The sequence below is a fragment of the Lissotriton vulgaris genome, chromosome 5, assembly GCF_964263255.1.
Source record: "Lissotriton vulgaris chromosome 5, aLisVul1.2, whole genome shotgun sequence".
In the NCBI taxonomy this organism is placed as follows: domain Eukaryota; kingdom Metazoa; phylum Chordata; class Amphibia; order Caudata; family Salamandridae; genus Lissotriton; species Lissotriton vulgaris.
In genome coordinates this window covers 524,548,482-524,572,861 of record NC_141693.1, presented here as the reverse complement: position 1 = coordinate 524,572,861, position 24,380 = coordinate 524,548,482, and the positions used below count along the sequence as shown (strand labels likewise).

The window sequence follows — 24,380 nt, the reverse complement described above, 5'->3', positions numbered from 1 at the left end:
ATCTTTGGTGGCGCAAGGGTTTTTCACTCAGGCGTAGGGAAACTGACGCATCTATACAGATGCGTCAGTTTCTTGTAAATCTGCCCCAACGTTTTCCTCACTACATCTGTGCATGAAAAACCACTCAGCAGATTAAAGCAGAAAATAACCCTGATTTCATTTGTGCGTAAAACGCATCTTGATTTGTCAGTGAACCAATACTACTGAACCTATGATATCAAGTTTTTAAATATGTTTGAAGGCATTCAGCTAAAAAAGCCCATTTGTAAAGGATGTTTAATAGTTCATCTTGGGAATGCATGACAAGGGATATGTCGTACAACACCCACAGAATGTGAATAAGAGCAATTGTGCAAAAATATAGTGAGTCAAACTGAGAAAAGGAGAAATACAATAAATATAATTCATAAGGAAGTAGGTGATTGACACATACAACGCAATTGGAATGGCATGCTAAAGGGAAGCACTTTTTATTAGCATAAGTCTGTTTCTTCATCCAATCCTATGCCCCACCATGGACAAGGTGCATAGGTATGCAATTTATCAGAATCTTCTCATGTGTGCAATATAGTATGCATCTATACCAAAATTCAAGGACAGTAATGCATTGATCTCGGGATGCTGCGATCAAACTTGGCTGCTCTCCATGCAGCACTAGAGTCCATCTTTTCTGCTACTAGCTCTATTTGTTCTCTGCTGTACCGAGCATGGAGCTTGGCCCAGAAGTATAGGTGATGTATAAAATGCACTTGTCAAATCGAGAAGGCACATAAAACAGTAGATAGAGGCAGGTATATATTGGAGAATAAGCTTTAATATGTACACCTCAGCTACAGCTATCTCCAACTGTCATCGCCAAGCTCAACTGATAGAGAGCAGCCTATTCTTGAACCTGGTGACCACATGTGAGTTTTTTAGCATCCACAACTGCTAATATTTAACAAAAAATATCCCAGATCTCCCACCTCACAGTGAGGTGGTTGTAGCCCTCAGTGGGACTAGGTTTTCGCACTGGGAGGAGAAGCCCATATGATGAAGTATGTCACCTATGGTGAGTGAGGGCATTCGTCCAAAAACGGATTGCTCCCCTCTTGGGTCTTGTTAGAGAGACGCAGATTCACCACTTTCTCCCTTTTTCCTTTTCCATGCTGGTTTCAGGTTATTACAGACCCGAGAAGTTTGTTTAGTAAATTTAGACCATTTCATGTTACCAGTGGAAGCTTTACCATTAATACAAATGTGCTTACTTTGAAATATATCAACCTGATCTAATGTAATTTATCCATGTGAGCTCCCTCTAATTCTTGCTCCTTTGCCCTCCATTGTTGATTATCCTCAACCTTCACCTAGCCTTTGGGCCACTCCATCCACCCAAGTACTAGTCTGGAATTGGGCTTCTTTCCTTTCATCAGCTCAAACTGAGTCATGCTCGTGGATTGATGAGCAGTTAGGCAATATGATTCTAACCATTTCAGTACCTCTTCCTTCCAACACAGCCCAATAGACCTCGCCAGCTAAATACCCTCTTTAAGAGTCTTACTGAACTTTTCTACCACAACATTGGTTTCTGTGTGATATAGGGCACAGTGAATAATATCATTACACTGGAAGAATTATTTTATCTCTTGGGAGCAAAACTGGACACCATTATCGGTCAGAGGGTATTGGGTAGTCTTTCTCATATAAAAATTCCCACCAGAAAACGTATAACTGCCTTAGAGTTGACGCCTAAAACAACTTTTTATTTCTGACCATCTTGAATATAGGTCAGCTAACATTACAATTCAGTTAACAGCCCAATAATTTCGATTGCCGCATCCATCCAAGGTCGTATTGGAAGAGACGGACAATCAATGGGTAGAGTATGTAACTTTACTACCTCATCACTGACTGAGCAGGCTTTACAGTCCCTTACCATTTTCTCTTTCAGTACATCATTACCTGGCCACCAGAAAGCTAGTCTTAATCTTTGTTTGGTTTCGATAATTTCAAGATGGCCTTTGTGTGCTAAGTCAAAGAGTTTATTTTTAATAGACTCTGCAGGTATCAACCTGGTACCTCTAAACAGGCATCCTTTCATAACTGCCAATTCTCCTCTGACCATCCAAAATGGTCTCAAACACTCCTCAAGTTTTGCTCTTCCATCCCAACCCTGTATTAACAGTTCACGTAGTTTACATAAGACCAGGTCAGTTTCTAACTCTTTTTTTCCAATTTTCCTCTTCAACAACTCCTTTAGTAATCACACATATATCTTCCCTGCGTAACTCTTTATTTTCATTATTGCTGCCACCAGTACCTTCCTCTTCCATTATGTAACCAAACAACTGGGACCGACAATGCGCTGTAAAGTTTCTCACCCCATGAATACATTCTACCTCAAATGTAAATTCTGGAAGGTTAACTACCTATCTCTTGATCCTGCTAGAAATCGCATCTAATCCTTTTTTAGAAAACACTTTCTTAAAGGGTTTATGATCGGTCCTTAATTTGAACATGGTAACCCCAAATAAAAATTTTAAATGTGTTATGTGCCCAGTACACTTCCAGAACCTCTTTTTCAACGACTGAGTAATATTTCTCAGCTTGTCTCAAAGCCCTTGGAGCAAATGCAATAGATCCCTTGCTTTTCTCATTTTCTTGTAAAAGTAATGGGCCTAAGCCCTTTGAACTGGCATCAGTTGCGACAATAGATTTATTTCCCGGCACGAACGCCTTTAAATTCGATGTAGTGGACAAATAATTTTTCACATCTTCAAATTCCTTCCAACAATGCTCATCTATCTCAAAACAAACTCTCTTTTTCAATAATAATTTTCGTGTAAATAAGGTCCGGCTGGAAAAATTACTAATGAATTTGCTATAAAACTTTATCATTCCTAAAAATGAGCTCAGTTTATCTTTTTTCTCTGGTGCTACCAACTTCATTATGGTATTTTCCAGTTCTGCTTTGGGTTGAATCCCTTGAGAAGTGATCTTGTGCCCAAGGTAGATTATTTCTTTTTCACTCTAAGTTACATTTATTTATTTTTATAGTAATGCCATAATCTCTGAATTTTTGCAGTAAGCATGCGTGACAAGACTCTGAAAGACAAACGCCATGGACACCAGACTGAATGGCATACGATTAAATTTATAAGCCCCTTATTGGTGTGAGAAATGCAGCGAGTTCCTGTGAATCAAGGTGCAGGCGGATTTGGTAGTAAGCGAATGTAAGGTCTTATTTAAAGAAAATTATGGTTTCTGCCATAGTTGCCACCATTTCTGTTATATTTGGTAAAGGGGACTTGTCTACGGCTACCTCCTTGTTGAGAGCCTTAAGATCAACACACAAAGAAATTGTACGATCCATTTTTCTGGCAACCACAATTAGTGCTAACCATTCCGTCACTTCAACTGGCTCTATTACTCCAAAATTGCATAATGTTACCGATTCTTCTCTCATGGCATCATGAACACTCTGAGGAAGACCTCTTATACTTGCTGATACAGGTAGTACCTTCTCTTTCAGTTTTATCTTGTAAACATATTATTTAAGACACCCTAAATCTATGTGAAAACCTCTGGATATTCTTTTTCAAAGTTGGACATCTTTTCCTCATTCTTGGAGAGAACTTCAATAGGATTTGTAGATCTGTGTTGGAATTAGGATACATTCCTAAATACCTTTGTGCTGGCCACCCCAAAATGTTGTCTCCTTCATATGAAATGTATTTTGCAAACAGTGTATCTATTCCTATACTTAATATTCCCAAAGAAGTATCCTTTCATTTTTATCGGTTGGCCACCATATCCTGCCAGGCATATGTCCACTTTTTGTAGTTTTTATGCTCTCCGAATATTTTATTGAACACATCTTCTGAAATTATAGTTAATGTAGAGCATGAATCAAATGGGATGTCCACTTCCTGATCTTCATTTCTCAAAAAAATCTTTGGGTTTACTCAATCCTCCATCAGTACACTGCTTCTCATCCCACCAAAAAGACACAAACAAAAAGCCATCACACACTCCTTTTCAGGCAATGCATCCAAAATCTGGAACTCCAGTCCAGTGCTTATCAGGACAATCCCCTCCTTTATGAGCTTCAAAGACAGATACAAGATCACCTCCTTAACAGGCACTTCAACCTTTCAGACTCTAATACCTAACCGTCCTCTGAACTATTTTCCTCACATCACCTGTTTCCCCTTACGAACTACTGTAACCCAACCCTCAACAAGTCTGTATTGGGTAACCTATGCTCTCCAACATGACCTTGTCTATTAACTTTCTCTTTGTCTGTAGAGCGCTCTTATACCCTTGGATCTTGCCAGCGCTATATAAAACTTGTTACATAAATAAATAAATAAAACAATCACCAAACTGGCCCACCACACTAACCTATCAAACCGGCCCATCTGGCACTTCCAGATTGTCCTATAGGCTAGTCGTATCCTGTACCCACTTGCCTCAATTGGGAAACAGTGGAGGTTTCAGATAGATAATTGCTACTTTTCTGTCTATAAATTCTTCTGCTTATCACCTTTCTGTCCAAAGTATTATGATGGAGATGGAGGAGCAAATTACTCCTCTTTAAAGTTATAATGTTGTGGTGCATTTTAGTGAACAAGTTCAATAAATAGCATGGTGAATGAGTGCATGAGTGTTTAAGATGCTCGTCAATGGGGCAAATAGGCAGTGGGTGATGTGCTTTTCGAAAATATATTTACACTATTTTCTTTTATTAATTACTGCCTCAGTTGCATTTTTGGTCATCGTTGGAAATAATGAGGAACTTGGTATATGCTGTTTTTGTTTCAAATATGTATACACATGCAAAAACGCAAAAAAGGGTGGTGATGGAAGAATAGGAGAATAGATTGGTCATAAATACTATTACTGGTGTGCTATGGGTAGATCAGAACACAGACCTTCGGCACAGAGACCCTAATGGAGCCTATATATGTTTTGCAGTTTTACACAGTGTGTACTTGTCCTAAGGGCATTATATTTGACATAAGAACCAGACATTACACTGTTTGTTAAGATACAAGGAAGTTAAATAGTTTGCCCAAAACCACAGGATGTCGAACTTGGTCCTCCTTGTCTCTTTCCCAGAGCTCTTATAGTTTCTCTAAAGCAAAATCCCTCAAAATGTCTGCTATATAAGAAAGGACCAGTGTCAGAACAGAACAGTGTAAGCCTAAGCCCTGAAACCTGCTGCATGAGTGCGTAGCAAAAGGGTCGGTTTTCCTCCAGAACTCTTTGGAAAGATTATCTCATCAGAAAACCTAATTTCAAAATAACCGGACCAAAAGATTGAGTGAGGAGCACACTTCCTGAGCTCCACTGTGTAGCGGTCTAGTTGTTCGTAGCTCCGGCCTCGGCCGGAACTACGCAAGCAAAATGTAACACCTTCTGGCCAGGCGTGGCCAGAAGGCCATAAATAAATGGGGGGATGTCGCTCGTGACTTCCTGCCCCGACTGACCCTCTACAGTGTGTGTCTGCCTTCATTTATGCATACATAGCCAAGCGCACTATATACACTGACCCCCTTACACTGGCGACGAAGGGTGGTCTGAACCTGCATTACCTCCAGCAGCGGTCCATCAGGGCGCCTAGTGCAGCGGAGCGCCTCAGGAGCCGTCGCGGATGTTCTGCACCGGAAGGCCTGCACCTCGACGATCCCCGGTGCGAGGCCCAAGCTGTGCCCGGACACCTGGCGTCACCTGCATCGCCTCCGGTGAGCGTCGCTTTCCCCGCGCTGCCCAGAGACCCAAAGACTCTTGCTGCGGTGGCGCGATCGCGTGAAGGCCCTGCACAGCACCGGCACACGTGGGTGTGACTCGGCATCATCGAGTCAGGCGCGCATGCGCACAAGCTGCAAGGTCCAGCTCCGACGCCCATGACCAGCGCGTGTGCGCGCGAGGACCGCGTGGAGCCCCTGCACTCGCTCTGAGCCTCGCAAATACTTGTGACGAGCACCACCAGCGCCACTACCGCATTTTGTGTACTTGTGAACTGTCTAAGCCTGAGAAAGAGGATAATAAAAAGGGGAATTAAACAAGCACTGCTACGTCGAACTTGTACAATCAAGCATTGGCAAAATCAACAACAACAAAAAAAGACATACATAAATAAGTGGAAAAATAATAACACAAGAGTGCAGAAAGTGTTAACACCAGAAGCTTCCACAAGCCGCAAGTCATTGACAACACAGTGCAGTGGTGCAATACCAGCCCAGTTCTGATACACAACAGGCAAACCACAAGTGTGGGACACACGCAGACAACATGTCAGTCCAACCAGGCAACCAAAACCAGCAAGCAGCGCCACAACTGCCTGCTCAACAGCAAGCCGCGCCACAGCAAGTAGTACAGCAACCGGCAGTGCAGCAACAGGCAGCACCCCCCGCACAACCAACTCACCCCTCAGCACATTCGCAAATTCAAGCGCTCCCACCGTTCAGTGAACTGATTGAACCATCCACGGCAGCACCGAGATGGGCGGTGTGGATAGGGCAACTGAACAACTACTTTGTGGCCACTCGAGAGACCGACAACACCGTCAAACGCTCATTATTACTACACTTTGGGGGCACCGAGATCTACAAACTGTTCTCCCACCTTCCAGATACCGGCAACGCTAATGATTATGACGCCGCCGTGCGGGCGCTCAATGCTCATTTTGACCCCCAGCTCAACCCGCACTATGAAAGATTCAAATTTCGACAATCTAGACAAAGAGAAGGGGAAACGATGGACGCCTTCCATGCCCGTCTACGAGAACTTGTGAGCACGTGCACCGACGATGATCACACCAAAGAAGTCACAGCCCAGATCATTCAAGGGTGCCGGATCAAAACTCTAAGGACGCTGATACTGCGTCAACCCAACATCACACTTGATGAAATACTCATGCTCGCACGATCACACGAACCATCCGATGCCCGGTCCACCGCAATGGAGACTGCCATGTCCACCCATGCTGAAGCCAGTGCCGTTGTGAAGACAGAACGAGTCGATGCCGTCCGCGCATCCAGTAGGGGTGGACGAGGAAGATGGCCAACCAGAGCTCCAAGACGAACATCATGCGGTTACTGCGGACGTGACGAGCATAGCCAAGATGGGTGTCCTGCGAGAGGGAAGACATGTTCCAAGTGCGGCACACCAAACCACTTTGCCAGCGTGTGCAGAGGAGGATTTCGTGGAAGGAACACAACAGGGAGACGGAGCGCAACAGGAGCAGTCAGACAACTATGTCTGGAGGAAACGCAAGACTCAAGACCCATGTCGACTAGGCAACACCGCCATGCACGGCTAGATGACTCCTCCACCGACGATGAAGGAGAATGCTACTTCGTGTCATTCACGAAAGATCTGAAAAGAAGGCGGAGACCGCAACCAAAGTGCCAAATCCAAATTGACGGATCGGAAGTCACCGGGGTCATAGATACCGGTGCGACAGTGAATGTCATGGGAATACAGCACTACAAGAGTCTCAACCCGAGACCTCAGTTGACACCGTCCAAAATCAAGATAATGGCCTACGGCAGTCAAACTCCGCTCCCGTTGCGAGGAAAAATGCAAGTGCAGGTTAAAGCAGAAGATCGTGAAGTGACAACAATGTTTCATGTAATCGATAAGGAAGCAGATCTGTTGGTAGGAAGCCATACTGCGGAGGACCTCAACTTAGTCGCATTCGCCAATGCAGTCAAGACACTCCAAGTAGATGACATACTACAGCTATTCCCATCACTGTTCAGAGGACTAGGCACAATCAAACGACAGCCAGTCAAGCTTCATATTGACAAAGCTATTCAGCCAAAAGCCTTGAAACATCGAAGGGTCCCATTCCACCTGAGGGCAGCCGTCGAGCAAGAACTAACACAACTCGACGAACAGGAAGTTATCGAGAAGGTCACTGGACCAACGCCATGGGTATCCCCCATGGTGATAGCAGAAAAGCCCCGGCAACCAGGAAAAATCAGGATTTGCATAGATATGCGGATGCCCAACAAGGCAATAAAGAGAGAGAGACATATAACGCCCACCGTAGACGACATACTAACAGACTTGAATGGGGCCCAGTGGTTTTCAAAACTAGACCTCAACGCCGGGTATCACCAACTCAGACTGGCGGAAGAAAGCAGGTACATCACAACCTTCTCAACCCACCTTGGCCTCAGAAGGTACAAGAGGCTCAACTTCGGAATCACATCGGCAGCCAAAATATTTCAAAATACCATCCGAGAAATATTATCTGCCCTACAAGGAGTACTAAACGTAAGCGACGACATCTTGATACACTCCAAAACCAGTGAGGAACACCACCGGAGGTTGCGATCCACGCTCAAAAGGCTAGCCGAACACGGTGTGACACTACACAAGGACAAGTGTAAATTCTTTCAAAAATCGATAGAGTTCTTCGGATATGTGTTCAGTGCCGACGGAGTTCAAGTTGATCCCCGGAAATCGCACGCCATAAAACATGCCCCCGCGCCAACCACAGCCTCAGAAGTGAGGAGCTTCATGGGCATGGCTCAGTACTGCACCCGATTCATACCGAACCTGGCCACCATTGCAGAACCTCTCCGAAACCTAACCAAGAAAGAAAGTCCATGGAGATGGACCGAGACTGAAGAGGAAGCATTCCAGAAGATCAAGGATGCCCTCCTTGATGGGACGACCATGGCATACTTCAACACGACGAAACCCACTGAAATACTAGTAGATGCCAGCCCAGTTGGGCTAGGAGCCCTTCTCACACAGGAAACAGAGCCAGGCGTATGGGCACCACTGGCATTCGCGAGCAAAGCCCTCACGGCCACTGAAGCAAGATACTCTCAAATCGAACGAGAAGCGTTAGCCGTAAAGTGGGCGTGCAACCACTTCCATCTCTACATAACCGGACATCCTTTCAGAATGGTGACGGATCACCAACCCCTCATACCATTGTTCAAAGGAACAGCTCCACACCCGCCGCCGCGGATTGAAAGATGGGTCATCCAGATCCAACAGTACCAAATGGACCTCGTGTACAGACCAGGAGCAAAGAACCCTGCGGATTTCTTGTCTCGACATCCAGCAAAAGAAGAAGCAACAGATGAAGGACTCGAAAGACAGACTGAGGAGTTTGTCAACATGATATCCCAAGGATCATGCCCACAAGCGATGTCGGCTGACAAAATTATAGCACAATACACCAACGATGCCGTCCTGAAGAGAGTGGAGAACGCTGTACACACAGGCGCGTGGGAAGGCTTCCTGCGAGACGTGCACGGTTGGAGTGAAGAAGACCGAGCACGGCTAAATCAATTCTGGAAGATACATAACGAGATCAGCATCGCTGAGAATGGTCTCATACTGAGAGGCTCACGAGTGATAATCCCAAAATCTCTACAAGAGCAAGCAACAGCATTAGCACACGAAGGCCACCAAGGCACGAGAAGGATGAAAGCACGGATGCGAGAAAAGGTGTGGTTCCCAAATCTAGAAGATGCTGTGGACACCATGGTGAAGAACTGTCGGGCGTGTCAACTGACAGGAAGAGCTGAAGCCCCTGCACCAGTCATCACAGAGGACCATGCGCCAGCACCATGGTCCTGGGTAAGCCTAGACTTTGGCAGTTTCCCAGATGGCAGAGTCACAGTGGTCCTAGTAGACAACTACACAAAGTATCCGGTGGTCGAGGTAGCCCAGTCTACGAGCTTCACGAACATCCAACCTATATTGAGTAAAACCTTTGCACTGTTTGGAATTCCTCAGCAACTGAAAACAGACAACGGGCCTCCCTTCCAAGGGAGTGAATTCAAAGAATTTGTGCAAAGACTAGGGATTCACCATCGCCGTATCACGCCGCAATGGCCTCAAGCCAATGGCGAAGTGGAAAGGTTTATGCGGACAATCAACAAGGTGCTAAGGATTTCCACTGTGGAGGGCACCAACCCCGAAGATGCCCTCCAAAGCTTTCTACGAGAATACAGGAGCACTCCCCACAGCACAACACAAAGGTCGCCGTGGGCGCTCATGTTCACAGGTCCCAGACGTGATCTACTACCCATGGCGGATGAGTGGAGACCTGAGCCATACCATCCAGAAGGAACTCAAACCCGACAGAGAAGAACCAATGACCAGGCAAGCAGGAGAAGGGGTGCCCAAGACCGACTATTGGTTCCAGGAGATCATGTGTTAATTCGAGCCCGGAGACCAGGGGGAAAGTTCAGAACACCCTATGAGACCGAACCCTGGATTGTCCAAACGAGCAGAGGCACAGCCGTAACAGCCCGGCGTGAAGGCGAAGAAGTAACCAGAAATGTGTCATGGTTCAAAAAATTCCACCAACACCTGACAACGCAGAGCGGCGAATGGGCTCAACGGAAAGGCCAGACGACAGCAGTGAACCAACGGGGGCGACCTTGAGCAGTCCGGCAATCACCCCATCGACCCTGGCCACAGAACCACTGACGCCATCTGCGAGGGTATGCCCAGAGAACACTCCGGTAAGAGGAAGAAGGCCATACAACCTTAGGCCAAATCCTAGGCCTTGTCAAAGACTTGCGGACTTTATGTGTTGAATTGTTTTCCTTCAAAAGACTAACTTGGGAAGGGATGTAGCGGTCTAGTTGTTCGTAGCTCCGGCCTCGGCCGGAACTACGCAAGCAAAATGTAACACCTTCTGGCCAGGCGTGGCCAGAAGGCTATAAATAAATGGGGGGATGTCGCTCGTGACTTCCTGCCCCGACTGACCCTCTACAGTGTGTGTCTGCCTTCATTTATGCATACATAGCCAAGCGCACTATATACACTGACCCCCTTACACACTGGTTGAAAAGCCATAGAGTGTATAAGAACATTTGAAGCGAAATTCATAGTGCTATGCCTCTGGACCAGGTATTGGGTCCAGGATCAGTAATTCTCAGCAACAGGCAATTGTGTGTGCGCAAATAGGAAACTTGTAAATTTGGATAAACTATGAAATGATGTGAAGAAAATGTGTAACGATAAAAAAAATTCATGTAGTAGCCCTCTCTTCATCTTTGTAGCAGAAGCTTAAGGCATGCAAGTCCTGCTCAAAAGTATCAAGAACTAGTGTCGCTAGCCAACTTAAATCCTAACGGTAAAGGAAATCTAAAATTTGCTTTAGAGAGGAATTGGCTTTTGCAAAGGGCGCATTTTAATATTTCACCCATGAAAATCTCAGAATGGTGTTTTGTTGCGAGTTGTTTGCAATATTTATGCTTCTTGTATCCAAAGGAAGCGGCGAAGCAAGGGAGCCATTGCACATAGTGCAAGTGAGCGAATCCGGCCTCTTGGCTATAGATTGGGTATTAAAGTACACCGGTAGTCACTGATTCAGTAGACCCCCCTACTGCTTCTGGACCCAATACCATTGCACTTGCTGCCCCATTGATAGCAACCGACCCTGACCGCAAACAAGATAACAACTTCAGTGATTCCTGACTAGGAGAACAGATCAGCGTTCAGGAACTTCCAAAGCTTCATGAGATTTTCTTCATTTTTACTGCACAAACTGGGCATACATTGGGCAGCTAGACTGGCCGTTTTCTCCACACTCCTTTGTGAGCGATCATGGGGACCTTTTTTAGGGATTGACATCTTCAAGAGGACCTTATGAAGCTGAGCACCAATGGTGGAAAATATGAAGGCCTGCTCCTGATTACAAAGGATGGACATGCTTTGACTCACAAATGGAGGAAACTGATATTAATAAATTGAAGGAGTTGGTATAGCCAGGTTGTAATTGAACTGGAGTTCTCAGAAGTGAAGATAATTGTTCTGTTCCAGGAAGAATACATCATTGTTAGTCCACTGACTATGATGGCTGCAGGATTTAACCCATAAGGAGGTTTGATTCGTCATTAAGAGATCAAGGGCAAAGTTAAGGAATACGCACCATGAGCAAGTGGTCATTGAAAATATGGTTTGACTAGCACCTCATCAACTACCTTCGGGAACACCACTTTGGAATTGATCAGGGCGAAAATGCTTCTCCACCCTAGCACCACTGTTGTCGGTGAGTAGTTTAATAGAATTGAAAACATAGGGACCTTTAATGGAGCCAGGGTCTTCCTCACATTGTCTGGGTAAAGAGGAATTTCTTGATGTTGCCACAACCTTAGTGGTGTTCTGTGAAGTCCTGTAAGGGAGAAGTGAAGGATTCCAGGCAGCAGGGATTGGCAAACTTTTGAACATTTAGAATATAGCTGGGGTCTTATTATCTGGTGTTCTAGCTAGAATGGAGCAAAATACCTATTTAGCCATTAAAATAATGGTCTGTGTGTTGTCAAAAGCTTCCTGCATATGCAATTGCCTAAAAGAAGCTCATTTTCAAATATCTGCACTAGAGCTTTCATCATTCTCTGTTACCTGTTCTAATGTCTAGTGAGACAACTTGTGACCTCAGCAGTTTATATCTAACCTCTTCTGTGAGTGGTCCATATCCAAGGGTCAGACACCGCCACTCTAAGTGTTTCCAGGAAATCATTTCATGTGACCTGCCATATTCTCAGGCATGGTTTGGTATTGTCCTACACAAAATGCATGACACATTACAATAGCTCATGTGGTTCATACCCTGTTTCTATCTTTTTTCGAAGTCAAGTGGAAACAAGAAACATACTGGGCTACATGTCCAGCAACGGGAGTCACAAGTAACCCAAAACCTCTTCATGCGGCTTTAGGAAGGAGGTTGACTGTGCAGTTGCAGCTTGGCAACGGTTCGTGAGATTGGCTGAGAGTATTGAAAATAACACTGTAACATAAGGCACTTCTGTTCACTGCATGGACGAGGTTATAAAGTATGACCTTATATTTACAAAAGTAACTTTAAGCAAAAGGTAATCTAGTGTTAAATATTGAAGAGATATAGGAGACATAAGGGCAGCATTTACATGGAACAGACGATCTAAGTCATTCTTGTCACTTGAAAAGAAATTTGGTAACTAGGCAACAAATGCGCACACTTCCTTTGATTTCATGATAGTCCTAAAAAAGGGATCTATTAATAAAAAAGTCTGACATTCATACAGTAAAACTTAAAACACTGCACCAAGTACGTTATATAATATTTCCAAAAGAAAAGAAACTGAGGCATCAAAGTACCAAGCCTGATCAAAAAAAGCTGTGAAATCCTGCTCAGAGTTATTCGCAACATGATTTATTGAGCGATACATTCTACTGGACTCTCTCTTTCAACCACAACCTTCGGTGACTAGCCCCTGATGTCATTTGAATGACCTCTAAAGAGACAGAGGTGAATGACTAGATAAATAATGCTCTATTTCCTTTAGAAGCCTTGGGACAGATTTATAAGTCCCCTTACCCACCAGTACGTCACTTTTTGTGACTACTGGTGGCATATTTCACTGCTCCATATTTACAAGGACATGAAAAGCCACCCTGCGTGGCTTTTCCTGTCCTTGTAAATATGGCCCCTTTACACGCAGCACTTTGCATGATAGGGGCGTTCCATGGGTGTTGCAGTGGGTGTTCTCAGGCAAAACCCATGGAACCAGACACATTTCCAGATTTGCAAGGAATCGTAAATCTGGAAACGCGAGGCGCAACGAGGAGAAATGTTTTAATTTCTCCTCGTTTTTTCCTCTATCAATGCGTGCTGCATTCTACAGCACGCATTGATAGAGGAAAATGCCTGTAGTGATTGTTTTCATGCAGGAAGATGCCCCTTCCTGCACAAAAACAATCTCCTCATGATGCAGGCATCCTTGCACCATGGTGCAAGTGTGCCTGTGCCGGCGCATGGCAGCTGTTTGGGCACCAGTGCAGGGGAGAGCACAGGACTACGACATATCATTGTAAATATGTCGCATTCCTGTGCTTTAAAAATGACTCAGTGTTATGTCGGAGAAGTGTGGCTCAGGGGTTAGAGGCGACAGACCTGGAATCTGAGATCGGTCCTGGACCAGGGTTCAATTCCCCGCCCCGGCGGGTCTTGGGCTAAAAATTCCACGGACTCGATAATTCTCGTCCCGGTGCCTCCTCGACTCACGGGTTCACACTCTGCGACTCTGGGCAATAGCTTGCTTAATCTCCACAACGGCCCCTCGCGGCGGGATGCCTGACTTTCACCCTGTGGACACCCTGTCGGGGCTTCTCACAGGGGAATACCAGGACGGGTTCCCTAGGCAAGCGCCAGGATGCCCTTTGTGGTGACAGGTTGCGCTATATAAGTATACCTACATTTACATACATTTACATTATGCAGCTAAATGGCTTGCGGAATGCACTGAGTCCCTTTCTCGTAAATGTGCCCCCTAGATTTTACTCACAGATAAAGAGCAGCAGGCCTCTTCAATCTGCACCCAATCCTTGTTTTCCTGCCACAAGACCACATTTAGGGAGTAGCTGACTCGGGGCGCCCCTTTGTCTGCCGAACAATGCTTCATCTTCCATAGTCTCCAGCTTCGCCATCGATTACCTCATGCTATCACACAACCGCGTTCGCCTCACAACTTCAGGAATTCATCTATTTTTGTCTCTTTCACACCTGCTGATGGAGTGGTACCAGATATCATTTATAGAACATCGTCAAACAGAAATATTATATTATGGTGCCTATAAGTTAACAATTGGATGAGATGTTCGGCACCTATACTATGGACACGATATATATGTTTGTCAGTATACAACATTCTGCCCTACAATCCTACATTTGCTTACAAAGTTTTTTACAAGGCACGCAATCTCCATTCTCTTTATAGAGTCCATTTTTACTATTACTTTTCGATTGAAAAATGGCTTAAACCTAATTAAATCTGGTTGTTTATTAGAACATGATGCTTTCAGCATAGAGCCAATGTTTTAAAAAAAGACCAATTGATTGAATCTCCATCTGACTTTATTTATTCCTTTGGACATGCACCTTTATCATGAGTGAAATGTGCATCAGTAAACAAAGACTTCTTTTTCCCCTTTTTTATCACTTCCTCTCATGCCTGGAAACATTTTTCTTGCCACCCCATGCCATCTTTTATTGCTTAGAGATTGTAAACTCCTGCAAAATGATAAATCTCTTGGTTTGGTAGCCTGATAGATCTCACCGCCAACCATGGCTTGGATACAACACTCAAATGATTGTGAATGAATTGCTTCCATTCGTCCTCAGTAGTCACCATCTATTCTACTGTTTTGAATAAAATATATGTTTTTTATTTACAAACATTTCTCTGCATCCCTATGTGAGGGATGTTGTAGGGAATAGTTTCATCCATGCATGTGTACAGTAGGAGTAGGCAGCTTTCTTGAGTTTTCAGTACTCATTCGTATTTCTATTCTTCTGAATACAACATATGACATTAGCCATCTCTGGCACAAATCAGCTTGTAAGTCACAATATGATTGTTTTAATATTTACCTACCAAAATGCTGTATTCGTGGTATCGACCACCAATATATTGTCAAGATAGGTATATGTAGGGAAATATGGATTTACTATTCTTAACTCTACATTTATTTAACTTGACAATATAATGTCTTTGGGATCATGGATACGGTATTTTTGCAGGTTGATTTTAAAACTGCAATATTGTGGTGTAAGACCACATGGAAGAGAGGTTCAGACATCTTGAGCATGGCAGCGAACTTCCCCTCCCTGAGAAGTCTCATTCAACCTCATCTTTCACCACCATACTTTGCTAGTACATGTCAAACAATCCGAGGTAGTGGTGGTCCAAGTCAGTTTTTCAACATTCCCACCTCCTGTACAGTAACAGGTCTTGATAATATTGTCATACATTTCAAATTCAACAATGATAAAGCAGCAGTATAAATACAATCGTTAAAAATGCATAACAACGAAAATACCGATGTAAAGAGAGTTTTTCGAATGTCTGAGCAGCTTAACTTCCTCTTATATTCACAATTTCCACTCAAACAGCCAGTTCAGCTTTCACACTAACCACTGAATCAATTTCCACCTATCTAAGTGACAAATACATTCTAGAGTTGCAAAACTGTCATCTCTTCCATAAATCACAAATCTAATTAAATCTATAGCTAATGGTATATCACTTCAGGCCTCTACTAAAATCTATTTTCTCATAAATACACCTGCGAAGTCTCCAATTTGTACAACCCACATCAAAACAAAGCTTCTTTGAATGCCTATAAATATGGCCTCCTCTGTAACTGACTAATATGATAAAATCCATAGCCCCGTACAAAATAGGCTGTCACTGGACAACACTTCCTGAAAGCTCCTAAAATGTGCTTTCTCATAAACTGGACTAAAAGCACTCCATTCCACAACACCTAGCATTCCAGCTTTGTGAACAAAATGATTTATTATCCTTCCAGCTCAATATTGAGCTTTGCGTTGCCTGAGTCAATTTCGTCTCTCAGCTATAAACCTCTTGATGTTCACTTCAACACCGCTCAATATCTGCTTCTCACAATTTGTTGGCATCCGCTATTTAAGCAATGTTTCACTTAACAAAAAAAAACAGTTTTGCTACAGTCAACACACTCTCTATCTGTTTCACATAATCCGCTCGCTGTCTGGTTTCAGACGGATTGGAGAAAGCAGAAATATTTAAATACCAGAGTGTCACTGGGACATAACATACCTTCCATGACATATACCAGGGACCCCACATCTCCTTCCTTGATGATGCAGCTGTCTTTCCCATATTCCACCGGGTACATGCAATCCACAATCTCCTGTATCTGCGACAGCTCAAGGTTCTTCATAAAGTCATTGTCGAGGATCGCTTCCTTTATTAAATCCTTGGACCTGTGGCAAGAAAAAGAATATTTATCCAGCACGTCGCGTGGCGGCCTGTATTGCCAGCGCGTGACGCGCGCAGCACGCTCGCTCTGCGCGCGGAAACACTAATGCGAGGTGTCAGGTGCTCTAACACTGCTACTAAACAACCTGGAAACAGAGTGCCCCGGAAGAAATTAACAGTGATGAACCATCACGCGTGATAACTCAGCTCGCGAACTATGATCTCCAGTTGGTAGTCTGACAAATGCGGAGAGGAGGAATACAATTGTGTGCTCGCTTAGGTGGACGCAACTGGGCGCTTTTGGAAGGCGTTCAAGAAATTGCAACATTTTCCTAATTAAAAAAAAATGGGCTACGAGTTGAAATACTTGACCGTCCAATTGCGATGTTTTCAATTTCAGGTTGATAACGTTATTCATATAAATTATCAATGAAGCTATAAAGCACAGCGCAGAGCCCCAATCTAAAGCACAGCGCAGAGCTCCAATCGTAAGTACACAGGGCCTCATTTACGAGGACCCTAGCAGCATTTTTTTAACGCCAGAGCGTCACTTTTTTGATGCTCCGGTTCTGCAATGTGGCGCAGCATATTTACAAGGCCTCGCAAAGCCACTTTACGTGGTTGTTCATGGCGTTGTACATATGTGTCACTTTCTCGCAGAACTGTGTGTTCCCACCCAACCCCCATGGAATCTGAAGCATTACCAGATTTATGAGGAATCGTTAAACTTGGAAATGCGTCAGATTCTATCACCACCCCAGGGGTGGCGTTAGGGAGGTGCAACGAGGAAAAATATTGATATTTTTCTATGTGTGCTCCATTCTGCAACACACATAGAAAGAGGAACACATGTCTCATGATTGTTTTTGTGCAGGAAGATGTACCTTCCTGCACAAAAACAATCACCCCTACAGAGCAGACGCCCTTGCATCATGCTGCAAGGGTGCCTGTGTTGGCGCATGGCAGCCAATTGTGAACCAGATCAGGGGAAAAGGACATAAAAGCGCCGTATCTCATAGATACGGCACATTCCTGCCCTTTTCTTTCAACACACAGCAGTGCAGCAAGATTCCTTGCGGCACTGCCCTGTGCCAAAACCTCCTAAATAAGGTCCAAAGAAGGCAGAGGAATTCGACATTAAGGGAGCTGATTGGCTCCATCACTCACCAAAAAACAACTCATGCCAGATCATGTTCTGAGTGAGATAACATGTTATTTCAGTAATCGTGTCTATTTATTGATGTTTTTTGCAGCTGTTGTGTTTTTAATGCTTAAGGAATTGTTTGCACCAGCCTCGTTCCCAATGACGGGCATGTGGTCTCTGTGTCTAGTATGCAAAAGCTGCCAGAGAAGGCACTGAGGATGCCAGATAGACTAAGCTATCCCACGTTTGTTCAGCTTCTGCTTGGAAGCAAATATTCAACAAACAGAGCAAACTGGCTCTAAGCCTTTTCTGTTTAGCACTAGCCTGGTTGCGTTACCAAGAAGAATGATGTCTAAAACATGCAATATTACTGATTCTAATCTAGAAAAAAGACTTGTTTTACTGTAAACAAATATGATGTACTGTAGGTAGACACTGCCAGATTGCAGCATGTAACTTACTCTTCATGCCCAGGCAGGATAAAGCCTGAGTTGCATATGATTTGCCCCTGTCACATGCCTCATTTGCATATGGTTACTCCATGTATGTAACGCCACAGCGAACAAAACTTGAGGATTGGAATATATCTCAAGAAATAACTCATCCCACTCCACGCCTGACATCACCCCTCTCGCACACTCCCCCTACCTCTCTACCCCTACAGAGAAGTGTCAACTTCACAATGGAGCGCCCAGGACAACATACATACACCATTACGTACCCTCCTAACCTCTCAAAAAAAGCAGCCAAACGCTTTAACCCTTTCGCTGCGGCGGCTATTCCGCCGCAGCGCTAACAGGGCGGGGCGGCCGCATGCTGGTGACAGAAACGCTCCGTCACCAGCCGCGGTTGAGCTGTGCTCGTGACGGAGCGGTTCAGTCATGGCCCGCCCCGCTCAATAGAACGCGCCGCCCAGGCGCGAAATCAGCGCCGCGCAGGCGTGGCGGCCGGGCCATGACGGAACCGCTCCGTCATCAGCACAGCCCAACCGCAGCTGATGACGGAGCGGTTCCGTCATCAGCATGGAACGTGTTAACATACTCTGCTAAGAACACACCCTGAGACCCAATCTTAGACCCCTACTTCTCTATAATCAAGGGCTATATAACTAATGACATAATTTTTTACACAAAGAGAGGAGCCCAATGGAGGAAAGCTTTTTGCGCCCTTTTCTCTGTTTCCTCGTCCCGGAAAAAAGCACATGGTCTCATGATCTCTATCATCCCTTCGCCATTCTACAGAGCCGCAGCAACAATCACCATTTATCATAATGGGATTATCCTCATGCAACCATCATACCACAATCTAATCTTACTCGATAACATCTTACCTTTCATCAAGGATATAGTCCTCAGACCCTATCCGTCCTCTCAGGCACCCCTAATTCCATAACGTCCCCCAATTCCCCTCCTGAATCCCCTTCAAGGAATTCACCTCCGACGAGCCAATCATTTTATACTTTCACCCCAGCGCCAGCAGACACCCTTGGAAATGAGAACCACCCCTTACTCCTACACCACCCTACCTATACCTATAACACAATCAAGTAACATCACTTACAATCTGCCCCCTAATATCAGGAATACTCCCTAACTCCGCCGCACACCCACCCGGTACATACCTCTCCACCTTTGGCTACCTCACCCCCTCTACAAATAGCCATACAGGTAGATCTCACTACGCAGACTCAGATCACTGTTATCCTCCAAGCCTCATCCCTAGCTCATCCACCCCCCTATCACCAGACCAAACAATAGGCACATCACCCACACCAGACCCTAGACTAGATTAAATCTTACTTTGACTACAACAAGTTAAAGATGACCTCCAAATGCTACGGGACCTGATTTTGCATCAACCTAAGATCAAACGTCCTTCTGAAGCTGAAAATAGGAACCTACACAGTAACAGCTACTCATACCCGAACCAGTTGCAATTATAATCCCCAACTCATCCGCCCCCAAGATGGAGAACAGTTCCTTACCCCAAAGCCAAACCCGACCGGTCTGAAGGAAGTATTCTCGATCGTCCAAGGATATCCACTCCCTTTTCCTCTCTTACGATCTCCCTCATCCCAGCCAGAGCACAGAGTACTCAAACAATCTAAATAAACACTCCTCAATCCAAACCATCCAGTCCAATACACACAGAGCCCCTAATCACAAAGCTGGAGGTATAACCTTAGAGAATCTTACACAATTCCCGCTGGCACAAGAACCTCCAACCACCACCAAGTCACGTCTCAAATGTATATTACTAAACTGTAGATCGGCTTCAAAATACGCAGCTGACATAGCTGATCTTATACTCACTCACAAACCTGACCATCTAATTTTGACTGAAACATGGTAAAATGAATCGTCCAAGCCTATCCTCAACACACTGGTTACTCCCTACCATGACATCACCAGATTAGACAGACCCAATAGACCAGGAGGCGGTATTGCCTGCATGCACAGGAACAGTCTCTCAGTGAACCGCGCACATTCACCGGTTTTAACTTCATGTGAATACCTCTGTTAAGATATCACAAGTAATAACAAACCAATCTGTTCACTGCACATATTCTACCACCCCCCAGATGATAACCTCACCTTCACTGAACAATTCATGGATATCGTGACTACAAATACTGGACAACAAAATACCCAAATATTCCTCGGAGATCTCAATCTCCATTGGAATGACCTTAACGACCCTGTGGTAAATAGCCTCAAAAAACTTTCCTCTCGGACGTTGACCGTATCCAAATCTGCAACAGCCCTACACATGACAAAGGCTCAATCCCTGATTTGGTCATTCAACTTGACACGATCCTCTCCTGTGATTGGTCTGATCATCATTCCATCGCTTTCTTCATCAAGGAATTAGTAAAATTATGCTCAGCATAACCTACGAGACCTAAAAATGGAAGTGGAACCTAAAAAAAAACCACACAGACCTACCCACATCCGCCAGTGTCAACCTCCTGCTCCCCCGGAAGGCATATCTGCTGTTCAAGTTTTGACAAGCCACTACTTTAACTCCATGACCACGATCTTAGACCCAACCTCTACGTTTCAACTGAAGAGGCTCTCCACAAAAAACTCAAAACCCTGCTATGACGGTAGACTCTATGAGGACAGACAAGCCCTAAGACTAGTTGAATGGCGATGGAGATCATCACCATCCCCTGACCACCTCAAACTGCTTAGAGACCCCAGAAACTCCTATTATAGAAAGATTAGACATACAAAAGCAAACTTTTTCAAAAATCAGTTAGACCAAGCCAAGAATCGACCGCAAAAACTATTTGAGCTAGTCAAATCTCAATCTATTGGCTTATCACACTGCCCCAAGCTGGACAATGCGCACCACCCGGCTACGAAGAATTTGCCTCCTTCTTCACGAAGAAGAGGTAATATCTGAAGACAGACCTACTTAATGCCTTAGTAGCTCAGGCTGACACTCAGAAGGACACTTCATTTCCCACTCTAGCAACCCCAATTACTTTCACATCGAAGTTCGCCCTCAAAAACAACGCTGCATGGTCCTCTTTCACAACTTACAGTGAAGAAGTATTACTAAGAGCGCTCCTTGAACCCCTCTAACCACTTCTCAGACCCTCGTCCCACAAATTACCTAAATGACTTCATACCACTGCTACTGCCACTTTGGACAAAGATGATCAATGCCTCTCTACTCCAAGGAATCATTCTTGGAATTCTTAAATCAGGGCAAGTGCCCCCCATCCTAAAAAAAACCACGGTGGACCCCATGGACTTAAATAATTACCGCCCAATTTCCAACATCCTAACTCTGGCTAAACTCTTAGAAAAATGTGTAGTCATCCAGTTGGACAACCTCATCACCCACTTCAACCTGCTCAATCAATACCAATCTGGCTTCCGTGCAGGACATAGTACTGAATCGGCTATGACCCACATAGTAGATGACGTACAAAAAATCTAGACCAGAATGAAGCCTGCCTGCTAATCCTGCTTGATTTATGACACCGTCAAACACGATAATCTCCTAAACCTCCTGAAATATAGAATGGGCTATTAAGGGTCAGTCCTTAATTGGTTCACCTCTTTCCTCCACAATAGATCCCAAAGTTTCAAGGTCAATTAATCCCTTTCCATGGCTGTCCCAGTCATATTAGGAGTCCTGCAGGGCTCTTTCTCCTCACTTACACTGTTCAAACTATCCATGAAGCTGCTCGCTGATATCCTCAGCTCATCAAATATCCTTTATCACATGTACGCAGATGATACACAACTATATTTCAAAATAACATCTCTGGAGGACATCAAATCTCTCAATATAACACCAGAAATAGCTCAGTCTTAGCTGATCGAAAACCACCTCAAGCTAAACACCCTCAAAACTGAAAAACCTACTAATCGCTCCACCTCCTGGAGGACCTGTTGCTGCATGAGGGCACCAGTTTTTGGGCCAAATCCCTCAGAGTGTTGTGATGTAGGGCTTTGTGAGTCATGCAGGCGATTTTATGTTGAATTCTTGCTTCAAAAAGTAGCCACTTGAGAGCTTGGCCCACCAATGCAAATTTGGGACATGAACCCCATGCTCGGTATAGCCCAGAGATGTCCAAACCCAACTTCTTCCAAGGTACATCCATTTTGTCCACTTCCACTGGTGGGTAATCCACTGTATTTTGTGATTTGTCATTCCATGCACATGGTAAACAATCTCTTATTGCCCTTTCCACATCTTTGTCTAATTCTGGCTACCTGTACTCCAAACTCACCCCACGCTTGGTTACACTCATGCCAGCATGACCATTGTGTGCCAATCTCACTATGTGATACCTCAATACCACTGATGTGACCAGCAGTTTGCTCCTGAAGACTACTTCACCAATGACAAATCATTCCATGTCAACATTCCTGAGTGACTCTGCTTTATCAGAAGCTTTACCCTTGGCCGACCATCCCTTCACCATATACTCCTTCACTTCTAGCAATTTGAGATCCTCACTGACCATCTGTAACCATTCCTCGTGATGTATCCGACCCTCAATGAGTATCTCCACATTCCCCACAAGCTAATGCTCCTCTTCTTCCATCCCTCCATTCTCGCTTTCCACCAGTAACCTTAACAAGCAGTCAGCAGCAACATTTTTCCTTCCTCACACATATTCCATTCTGAAAGTGTATGCCATCAATTCAAAAACCCTCTTGGTAATCCTAAGTGACACCTGCCTTGTACCAAAGGTAATGATTTGTGCCTATCACAAAATACATACCCCACACAAACTTCTGAAAGTGATTCACACCCCACCAACATGCCAAATTTTCTGTCTCAATTGTAGAATATGACAACTCAGCACCTCTCAAAGGCCTTGAGGCATAAGCTATCGTTACCTCCTTTCCATCTCTGTGATGTATCAAGACTGCACCCAAACCTACACCTCTAGCATCAGTGAAAACTATACATCCATTTCTTGTGTTGAATGGCTTCAACAATGGGCCTACTGCAATGCACTTTTTGATCAAGTCAAATTCCTTCAGACATTCCCCACTCCATTCAAATTTGACACTTCTTGCCATGAGTTCTCATATATACTGTTTTGTCAGCAAACCTCAGAATAAAACATGAATAGTACTCTGCCAATCCTAAAAATGGCCTCAACTGGTCTTTGTTCAGTGGAGCCGGTGTTTCCTCAATGGCTCAGACCAACTTTAACTAGAGTGCCTCCCCCTGCTCATTCAACCAATGACCTAAGTATTCCACACCTTCAAACCCAAGGTAGCACTTATCATACCAGGTGATCAATCCACACCCCTGCAAAGTTGCCAGCACTCTCCTCAACACCCCATCATGCTCTTCCATGTCCTTCCCAAATACCAGAATATCATCTTTAAAATAAGTCACTGTATCTTCTTTCTTAAACAACTGGTGCATGGCCCTTTGAAATACAGCTGCTGTGGGTGCCAATCCAAAAGGCAAAGAATGCTCGAACCGGTACACCTTCTGTAGTGACAAAAGAAGTGAGTGGCCTAGACTCTGGATGTTGCGTGATCTGGTGATATGCTGACAAAAGATCCAGTGTAGAGAAAAACTTAGCACCTGTGACTGTCATCAAAATATAACCAATGTTGGGAAGGGGATGCTGATCTATACAAATACATTTAAGTCACACAGATCCACACACATCCGCAAGTGCCAATTAACCATCATAGCTAAAACTACTGGTGCCAACCATTCTGAGGTTTCAATTTCCTCAATGATATCCTCTTAGCATAACCTCTGCAATTCATTCCACAAAGGTTCCCTCTACACCAGGGGTCTCCAAACCGGTCCTGGAGGGCCGGATCCAAGCCAGATTTTTTGGATATCCCCATTGAGATACTTGTAGTAATTTTAAAAATCTGGCATGGATCCGGCCCTCCAGGACCGGTTTGGAGACCCCTGCTCTACACCAATGGTAATCCACGAGGCTTGTGTGCTATGGGGCACGCACCCACCTTAAAGATAATTTT

General features: G+C 44.5%; 1 protein-coding gene across 1 annotated transcript in view; it reads right to left on the bottom strand.

Annotated features, from left to right (window-relative positions):
• The window catches only part of PRKG1 (protein kinase cGMP-dependent 1), a 1,912,306-nt gene that overhangs the window by 1,717,902 nt on the left and 170,024 nt on the right, over positions 1-24,380 (bottom strand). The window contains exon 2 of the mRNA XM_086921971.1: positions 16,590-16,756. Within this exon, the coding sequence (XP_086778097.1) occupies positions 16,590-16,756 (167 nt within the window). The remainder of the gene's footprint in view (positions 1-16,589; positions 16,757-24,380) is intronic.